We start from the raw sequence: 10,027 nt of genomic DNA, 5'->3' as shown, positions 1-10,027 counted from the left end.
GTCTGGAGAAGATGATCATCTTCTCGTTCCATTTCAGATAAAGGGCCAATTTACCTTTTGAAAGGTACCTTTGGAACACTAAACAGGAACTAACAATGCTAATGAGAACCAGTACGCATAAAAAAACCTAGTTAATGGAAACAGGAAGCCAAAGAGCTTGGGCATGAAGCAGGTAAAGACAGTACAGTAAAAATTGATTGTTCAAATTTTCTTGTGACCTGGCTTTTTACTTTATGCTACTTTGCAAAGTAACAAGACAGAGACATCCACAGGTGCTGTAACTGATGTTACTGGGAGGCACACAAAGGGGTCAGCGTTATGAGCTCATCTGTGGGGCAGTTACTGCTATACCAGAATACCAAAGCAGATCAGTGGATATCTCTGTGTTAGGTGACCTTTTACCGAATCAACCAACCCCAAAGTGCCCCCACCTCAGCTATTTTGGGCTGCAATATATACATCTGTACAAAAAATAATTTATTTCACCAAACAGAAAATACAGAGCACTTCTATTTAATGTTACTTCTTCAGAAGTCTTTTCTTCGCGGTGACTTCATACGTCTATGAGACAGCTAAAAACAGTGACCCCATAGCCCTTTCAATAAAATGAAGGAAAAACAAATAATTAGCAACTAAATATTGTCTCGATTGTAAAACAAAAGCAACAGAAGAAAATGTGGGTGTTTTCTGTCCAGAAGTTGGTATATATTTAGTGCTTCAGGCCAGAAAGAAAGTTCAAAGTTGAACTCTGAAAAAATTACAGCAGCTCCAGCTGTTGCTGTCATGTTAGGCCTTTTCCTCCAACTGCAACAGTCTCTAGTCCCAGTATGTCAGCACTTTGGTTTACAAGCTCCTTCTCTTGCTAGTCTATCAGCTGCTTCATTTCCTTGGAAGCCAGCATGACCGGGAACGTGCATCTGTCAGGACAAAAGTATAGGAATGTTAGATATGCAAGAAAGCAGGAATAAAGTATATACATGAAATCTGATCACGCAACGCCCTTTCATTCTTACTACAGCAGCACCTCCCCAGAGGCCCTCACCTCACATGCAGCCCTTAGGTGTTCTTCCCAGGGATTTTCATAGCCTCTCTTCCTCTAGAAAGTCTTGCCAAATTGTGCAAATTATCTTTATGAGAAGTAGTGAATTGGATAAGGACCATGTAACTCAGCCTTTAAGCAATGCAGACAGCAGCAGCAACTCAAAATTCTCACTTTTGGAGAACAGAGAAAAACCTACCAGCATTCAGCATTCAAGTTCATCTCTTCCCAAAAGGGAGAGAGGGTGAGTGGTTACAGCACTTACTTAGGATACAGAAACAGTATTAAAAGAATCTCCTGTTTTTCAGATGTCTTAACTGTCCATCCTTCCATTAGGAACTGAAAAAACTTTCAACCATATGCCCACCCTTGTCAGCATTAAGGGTGGAGGAAGGAGGTGAGGAAGAAAACCAAGCTTGTTATTTGACAAGATCTGAGAGGAGACAAGCACAAACTGTGTGTGAGACAGTATTAGGTGTACATGGCAATGTTTTGGTGCCAAGTGGGGGCTTCAGGACTTGGTTTCTGTGAAAAGACACCAGGGGCTGCCCCCATAGCAGAGAGAGCCAGATAGAGACAGCTCCAAAATGGACCCACAGTTAGACACAGCTGAGCCCATCAGCAACGCTGGTGGCTCTTCTGCAACAACATGTTTCAGAAGGAGTAAAAATGCTTCACAACAGCCAAAGAGAGGAGTGAGAACATCTGAAAGAAACAACCCTGCAGACACCAAGGTCAGTACAGAAGGAGAAAGTGCTCCAAGTGGCAGAGCAGAGGTTCCCCTGCAGCCCGTGGTGCAGACCACGGTGAGGCAGCTGTGCCCCTGCAGCCCAAGGAGGAAGAGAGATCCACCTGTAACCCATGGAGGACTCCATACCTCAGCAAATGGATTAGCATTACCTAAGCATAGCCATACTACTCCTGAAACGAAACTGTTCCCAAATTTAAGTGATTCAGGTTTAAGAAGTGTACATAAAATAGTATCCTTTAATTATGTAAAATACTCTACAAACAACTGAACTTAGTTGGTCTTAATTAGTCTTAGTTTTACATTTTTACACTTTCTTCTCCTCAATAGGTGATAGGAGTAGTTATATAAAATCTAGTCAGCCTTTAAATTGGAGTCACCAACTCTAACACAGAACAGCATGAATAGAATATCTGCAATAGACTTCCCACAGAAAAAGTGCACATTAAAGATCTACATGAACCTGTTTTACAAAGGGTGAAAAAAGAAGCCCTGTAAATATGCCATTTGTAGCTACAAAGTCAATAGTACATAGATTTATTTCTAGAATCAGTGGTCTTTTGCCACAGTTAGGCTAAAATTTAAAAGGAGGAGAGGAAAAATATTCCCCAAACATCAAGAGCTTAGAGAAAAACACATTTTACCAAAAATACCTGTACAGAAGTTGGTTTACTTCATTACTGGAGAGAAAAATGACTTAAAAGTTCTTTAACAAGCTTTCTGTATCAATTTTTCGTAGAAGAAACACATTAAAGAAAACTAGAGTCAGTTTATTTGGTTAACAAACTCTCAATTTTCCCCATTTAAAGACACTGTGATTGAGTTACTCCAGTGAAGTAGCATCTTAGAGAGTTCTGAACACAAATCTAGAAATTCAGCTACAAGAAAAAGACACAGTTACATTTTATGGTTACATTTCCAGGTGCAGAAATTTCATCTACTAACAAACTAAAAATAATTATTGCAGACGTTTTCTAAGTAGTAATAAGAGACAGAAAACAAACAAACATTCATTTAAATAAATGAACTACTGGTTCCCAGAGTCTAAATTATGTTGTTAATTTGCTTCAAATACAAAAAGTAGCTCATCTATATTTATGGTTTTACCTGTGGATGTACAATATTATGCTCTACAAAAGTCTTAGTTATGGTCATACAAGGTTTTACAAGGAGCATGTTTAAGAACTCATTAAAAAGAAGAAACAAGGAACTTACCCACTGAATTTCTATGTCTTTCGATAGCTTATCGAGTCTTTCAAAATCTTCTTTATTTATTACACTTCCTCCTGAACTTGTTCTCCAGCCATTTGTCTTCCAGTTGTCCACCCAGCTTGTAATACCTATGCAAAGGGAGCATCACCATGAAAATGCTGTTAAAAAAGTCAGCAAAGAATCAGGATGGACCCAACAGCCTTTTAACAAGAGATTAACTGTGCGTAAAGTCTCAGGCAAAGACAATGGAGATAGAAGATATTCCTGTTTAGTTCTCTATTGATGTCTTCAGGATTTTTCCATTATTACTTAAATTACCCAAACATGTTTTCCCAAACAAATATTTAAAGACTACAATCTTATACATGCATTACATCAAAACTATCTCATGAACTTCAATCAACTGAAGAAGGAGAGATTTGATGGTACAGATCTACTGACTCGTTTGTTTTAGAGAAATTGAGGAGACACATGTATGGAGGAAAAACAGATGGCCACCTGTTTTTATGGCTTCTGCAGGCTAAACAGAATCCTTCAGAGAAGGACCATGTAAAAAGATTTCTACAGGACTTGATTTAACATTCTGTCCAACCCTTGCTGGCCAGAAAATTTATTGTATAACTCCTTAAATAAGGTTGGGGTTTTTTTAAAGATCTTTCCTGATCTTGCAAACAAACCTCCTAAAAACCAAACCACTTCCATTTGCATTTAACCCCGAGCTTCCCTCTGTAGCATTTTGAAAAATAACTCCTAGACACATTTATGGAATAACTTTGCCTAAACAAGAATGGAACCTGCACCTCAGTGACCCCAAACACAAGAGCAAACTGCAAGCAAAAACAAGCACATTTAATTTTCAATCAAAAGTTGCAATAAGTTTTTGGTTAATGTTATTTAAAAAAAACCTCCACAAAATCAAACCTCCAAAGTGACCTGGAAACAGAAAACACACTCCCTTTGTAAAAGTGTGATGTACAAAGAAAAAATAAATATGCAGTTCAGATTATCCTGGGAGCAAAATCTGAAGATCGCATGGAAAGAGGAAGAAATTTTATACAGAAATTAAGTCTTTTGGGCTGCTTCATATCATGTGAGCACATATCACCTCTGGCTAGTCTGCTAGAGTAGCTTAAAAACTTGAAAGCAAGGGAACTTGAATGTACTTCACACACGTGTGTTAAGACAGCCTTTCCAATTGAAGCAAAACAACAAAACACCTACAGGGTTACTACCAACTTCCAAGTAATTTCCTAAGAACAGCCTTAAGAGCATGAATGACATTTTTTCTAGACTTTGTGTCATACTGAACATCTCAAGACAAACATCATGTGGCTACTTCTATCAGCCTTTCCTGCAACAAGTGCTTTGACTCCACTCATGTTTCACAGTTACCAGGCAATGCTTGAGGATTTGGAAGTTTTTCCCTGAGCAGTCAGTCATGCCCAGTAAGCTCTGCATTCTCTTCCTTACATCCCTTTTTCCAGGACTCAGTATGATCTGCAGGCCTTATGTAATGAAAGTATTGGGAAAACTCAAATCATTAACTTACCATTAATAGTGAACTTGCTATCAGTGTAGATTATTAGTTTCTTGATGTTTTGACTCTTGGCTTGCTCTATCGCTTTGCAGGCTGCCTTAAGAATGTTTCAACACAACCACAGTTCAGAACATGATTTTGATCACATGCAATTAAAATACCAACAAAGTAACTGATGCTAACACAGAACTATCATAGAATCATAGAATCGATTGGGTTGGAAAAGACCTCCAAGATCATCGAGTCCAACCCTTGGTCCAACTCTAGTCCATTTACTAGATCATGGCACTCAGTGCCACGTCCAATCTGCATTCAAAAATCTCCAGGGATGGTGAATCCACCACCTCTCTGGGCAGCCCATTCCAATGCCTGATTACTCTCTCTGGAAAGAATTTTTTTCTGATATCCAACTTAAATTTCCCCTGGCAGAGCTTAAGCTCGTGCCCCCTTGTCCTATTGCTGAGTGCCTGGGAGAAGAGACCAGCCCCCACCTGGCTAGAACTTCCCTTCAGGTAGTTATAGACAGTGCGGAGGTCACCTCTGAGCCTCCTCTTCTCCAGGCTAAACAACCCCAGCTCCCTCAGCCTCTCCCCATAGGGCTTGTGCTTCAGTCCCTTCACCAGCCTTGTTGCTCTTCTCTGGACCCGCTCCAGCACCTCAATATCGTTTCTGAACTGAGGGGCCCAGAACTGAACACAGTACTCAAGGTGTGGCCTCACCAACGCAGAGTACAGAGGAAGGATCACTGCCCTGGTCCTGCTGGCCACGCTATTTTTGATTCAGGACAGGATCCCATTGGCCTTCTTGGCCACCTGGGCACACTGTTGGCTCATGTTGAGCTTCCTGTCAATTAGTACTCCAAGGTCCCTTTCTGCCTGGCTGCTTTCCAGCCACTCTGTCCCCAGCCTGTAGCACTGCAGGGGGTTGTTGTGGCCAAAGAGTATTGTTGCAATCTCCCCACCATGGTTATCAGCATGCTTTACAGAGTAGAGGATCCAAGATTATGCATGCAGATGACACCTTTATGATTCAGGCAAAGAGGCAGCCACTAAAGTTCCACTGGCTAAAAAAACCTCCAAAACATTCTGATATGCAGCTCTGTGCTGAAGGAGTAGCTCTCTGCCCTATTTTATAACCACTAAAAATTCTACCAACTGCACATCAAGTTTTAAGCATTTTCTCCACAACTAGGAGGGATTCACATCAGTTCTAACTGTCTGGAACCCTTAACAGGTTGAGGGTTTTTTGGTGCTCTGAAATATATCAGGGAGATGTGGGTGGGTGAGGATGTAAAGATGAAAAGCTCTTTAGTGACAAGTCTGACCACACACCAACAGTATCTCCAGTTATCTCTCACTAAAATTAACTTCTTGTAGTTTTTAAGTGGATCGATTTCCCATTTCCATTCATCTCCACACATGCAGTGTGCATTAGTAGCAGTACCATAATTAAGAGGAGGGTAACATGGGAAGACTAAATCTGCTCTTGCCAACAGAAGTTACTCAGGAGCCAAAAACTGTTTGTTTTATTTATCTGAGGATTATGATGCTCTGATCCTATCATCATAAGATGCAGATTTTCCCCTTAACTGCTACTCAACAGCCCTCACTCCAAGGTCTGAAACATGCACATCAAAAATGCAAGGGAATCTAGACATAGATTTAGGGGAGCCAGGCTTTCCTAATGTAAGGCTGTTTTAAGTAGCTATGCTTGATGACATTTGGGAATTCTCAAGGTGTTCAAAACCAATAAAGACCAACAAAACTTGAAGAGAACTATTTCTTTCAAGTCTTAACTCTGGATATTTTGTATACTTCCCTCACAGCTCCACAAATAGTTTCTGAGGACTGGAGCTGAAACAGTCCTGAGTGTGCTACTGCAATCTAACATGGAGAAGCGTTTCAGGACATTTCCCACTTACATGTATTTCTGCTCTTTGGTTAGTCTGCCGTCCAGGAAGTCTTTCACTGGTATTTCTGTCTCCAAGAATGAACAGTAGATTAGTTAACCAAAATATGCAGAAGAGTGGATAGTGAGTACACATTAAAAAAATGAATACAGGAGAGCTACTTTTTATAAAGGACAATGAAAATATTCTAGGACTGGCTTCCACCTGCATAGAGCAACCTGCACATTTTGGACCTGCCATCAATATGCAATTGCATTTACAGTCTCCTGTGCACACCTACTTCTACTTTAGGACTTTCAGCATTACTTGAATTATAGTTTCAGCCCCCCAAAATATTATTTCGAGTTGATTTTCCCCAGAGAAGATGATTTCTCTTTTCCCCTTAGTAACTCACTAGTCTCAGAACACTGTAATTATGAGTCTCAACAACGAAGTTTCATATTTAAAAGGAGTCTAGTATTGTAAATCACATAAAAAATAAACAGTAATGTATTAATTAAAAAAAAAATAACCTCCCAAGCTACTTACAAAGGGTGGCCTGGTCCCCAGTAGACACCTATTCCAGCACGTGCCCTATTACGTCCATTACCCGTGCAACAGCCATCTGTATAAACAACTACAAAGTCACCTACAAAAAGATTACCAAAATCAGAAGTTCAAGCAACTCCTTCAAGGACATAGACTCTTTAAGCTGAAAGAAATGTCTGCTGATATATTAATCCCCAAAACTTCCCTTCCCAGAGAGCCCTTCCAAAAGTCAAGTACAGAGCTGTGGGAATTAGTAACACAGAACACCAGCAGTCCCACTGCAGCTTCACACCCTCACTGCTGTCAAACCAATCAGCCTTAACAAGAGTTTCTGCCTCAAGTCCTACACTTCTTGCTACAGTCCCTGGATTCTTCAGCCAACTTTAAGATTTCCCAGCTACATCTGTATATTTAAATACAGCCTGTAAGCCACACACACAATAAAATCACACCTATAACATTATGATTAAGCTGTATGTTGACATCAGTTAAAGCCAATTAAAATTACACTGAAAGACAATGTGAACAAATAGATTATAGTTCACAATTCCCCTTTAAACAGAAACAATGTGCCTGATGCTGCCATACACAAACCTCCCTAAAGGCTTTCTAATAGTTACACTTGTTGCTTCTGAAAGAGTGCAAAGAAATGAAAACAATTAAAGGACTTATCAAAGACCTCACCCATATATGAAAATTTATCTTCACTGACTGTTGGTGTTGAGTATGATGAGAATAATTCATCATGTTTTACTCGCTTTGCAACCTGTTCTTCGTTTGTGGACTGCTCATATGGCCTTTTGCATGTACTGCAACACAACGTATTTAGCTCTTCTCTCTGGCTACCATTTTCCAGACAGAATGCCCCTTTCAAAAAACAAAAACATAGAAAGTTTAACATATATACAAGATCCAATTTTATTTGGAATGACTGCTTTTAAAGACATCAGTTGTTATTATCTCTTGGCAATGTTAGTCTGTTATACGACATCGTCCCGGGCTATTACGAAAAAAATATTACAGAATAAACCAGCCACTCTTCATCCTAGATCAAACTGGAGAGGAGACAGACATCCAACGGTCCTTCAGGTGGACACGGCACAAGCACCGCTCTCCAAGCGACCACAGACACATTTCCGTGCAGGGGCACATTCGCGGCAGTGACAGGCCGAGCAGTAGCCGTGCCCGGCCCGGCCTCGCCACGGCCCGGCCCGGCCCGGCCCAGCCCCGGCCCCAGGCCCGCCCCCAAGGGCCACCGTACCTGCGGGCTCGGGCTGGGGCTGCGACAGCAGCGGCTGCCCCGGCACTGCGCCGCGCACGAAGGCCCAGGCGTCCTTCTCACTGGCGAACTTCTTGAAGCTGGCAGAGGGGAACTTGTTCACCTGCTCCTGGCACTCCGCCCTGCAACAGAGCGGGCGGCGGTGAGGCGAGGCCGGGCCGGGCCGGGCGGGCTCCCGGCGCGGCCGTCGCTCACCAGGTGCGGTAGACGCCGGTGCGGCGGCCCGTGCGCACCGCGTAGAACATGGAGGCGGCGCTGGGGGCGAAGCAGGGGCTGAGCACGGCCACGAGCCAGCGCAGCATCACGGCCCCGCCGCCATCCGCCCCGCCGCCATCGGCCCCGCCGCGCCTGCGCCGCCAGCCACGGGGGTGCCCCCCGCTCTACGGGCCGGCGCGCAGGACAAAGTACTCGAAAGGCCCAGGCCGCGGGTCTTGTCCGGGGTGGCTTTTTGCTTGTTTTGGCGCCCTCCCGCCACGACAATAATTGTATTTTGCAATCCTAAATCAGCTGTTGTTTTGGGGTGGGTCACGAGGTGTGTGAGGTCGCAGCGGTTTCAGCAAACCACCTCGTTCTGGAAGCCCCAGTTGATAAAAGGCGAATGGGATCTCACAGGCGCGTTCACACGTTTAACGCTCCCAAAAAGTCTGGAGCTGAATGAACAAGGGGGTTAAGCTGGTACTCGTCCTGCTGTTCAAATCACGGGCTTCAGGTAAAGGTGTTCAGCCGAGCCCGTGCCGAGATGGCCCCCGAATGAAGGACAAACACCTTCACAGAATAACAGGATTGTTAAGAGTTGGAAGGGACCTCTGGAGATCACCCAGTCCAACCCTCCTGCCAAGGCAGGGTCACCTAGACCAGGTGACACAGGAACACTTCCATTTGGGTTTTGAATGGCTCCAGAGTCTTCACGATCTCCCTGGGCAGCCTGTTCCAGTGCTTTGCCACACTCAGCGTAAAGTTCTTCCTCATAATGTGAAACTTCTTGTGTTTCTGGCCGTCACTCCTTGTGCTGTCTCTGGGCACCACCAAAAAATGTCTGGTACCATCCTCTTGGCACCTGCCTGCAATACTCATGTGCATTAATGACACACTTTTCCAAGGAGGTTGAAGTTCAAACTTGCCAGCTGCAACCTGCTGCCATGTATCCTTGTATCCAGTGTCTGTACTTGGACACCAAAGCTGGGAGGTCTGGGTATGTGCTAAATTCAGTGCCTCAACTGAGCTGCTGATGAGATCAAAGTAGCGGAGCTGGGGGCACTGGTATTGTCGCCTCCAGAAACAGCCCAAAGTGTACGTGCTGCTGCATTTTCAGCAACTGGATTTCCCTCACAGCCTTAACACAGATGGACTGAGACCAAGCTGACTGTGAGGTGCCAGAGCTGTGGAGTGCTGTATGTTGGATTTACAAGGGTGGTCTGGTAAAATGCCAAGAATGTGAAACACTGGCCTGGTTCATTTTGTCTTCACTTGCAAAAACAAATGGGTTCAACATTACTGTGAATATCAGCTGGATGAAACTTCTCTTTGAAAAAATACAAAGCCAAAACCAAATTGCTTATGCATTTGACAGGATTTGGTGGAATATGTAGTCAGGGTTGTATCAGAAAATAATTACTACATATTTCTTGCTTCCTCCAACATAGTCATGAGACTTCTTATTACTCTTACAAAATGCTTATGTCTCCTTTTCTCAGATCAAGATTATTTACACTGATTTTCTCTGTAAAGGTTTCCACTGAGACGTCTCACTACTTCCTGCCTGTGATATATTTATT

The 10,027-nt window shown here is 43.0% G+C and overlaps 1 protein-coding gene across 1 annotated transcript; it reads right to left on the bottom strand.

The window, feature by feature from the left end:
- Positions 1 to 456: 456 nt before the first annotated feature.
- RNASEH1 (ribonuclease H1) lies at positions 457 to 8,620 on the bottom strand. Its single transcript, XM_071548390.1, has 8 exons — positions 8,448 to 8,620; positions 8,235 to 8,374; positions 7,658 to 7,840; positions 6,974 to 7,073; positions 6,458 to 6,512; positions 4,549 to 4,633; positions 3,003 to 3,127; positions 457 to 917 (listed from the first exon to the last, which is right to left on the bottom strand). The coding sequence occupies exons 1-8, from the start codon at positions 8,552 to 8,554 to the stop codon at positions 831 to 833; spliced, it is 882 nt and encodes a 293-aa protein (XP_071404491.1). The 5' UTR covers positions 8,555 to 8,620; the 3' UTR covers positions 457 to 830.
- Positions 8,621 to 10,027: the final 1,407 nt, after the last annotated feature.

Source organism: Pithys albifrons, chromosome 2 (genome assembly GCF_047495875.1).
Source record: "Pithys albifrons albifrons isolate INPA30051 chromosome 2, PitAlb_v1, whole genome shotgun sequence".
NCBI classification, from domain to species: domain Eukaryota; kingdom Metazoa; phylum Chordata; class Aves; order Passeriformes; family Thamnophilidae; genus Pithys; species Pithys albifrons.
Note: the sequence above shows the minus strand (reverse complement) of the source record. Positions and strands in the feature narration are given on the sequence as shown.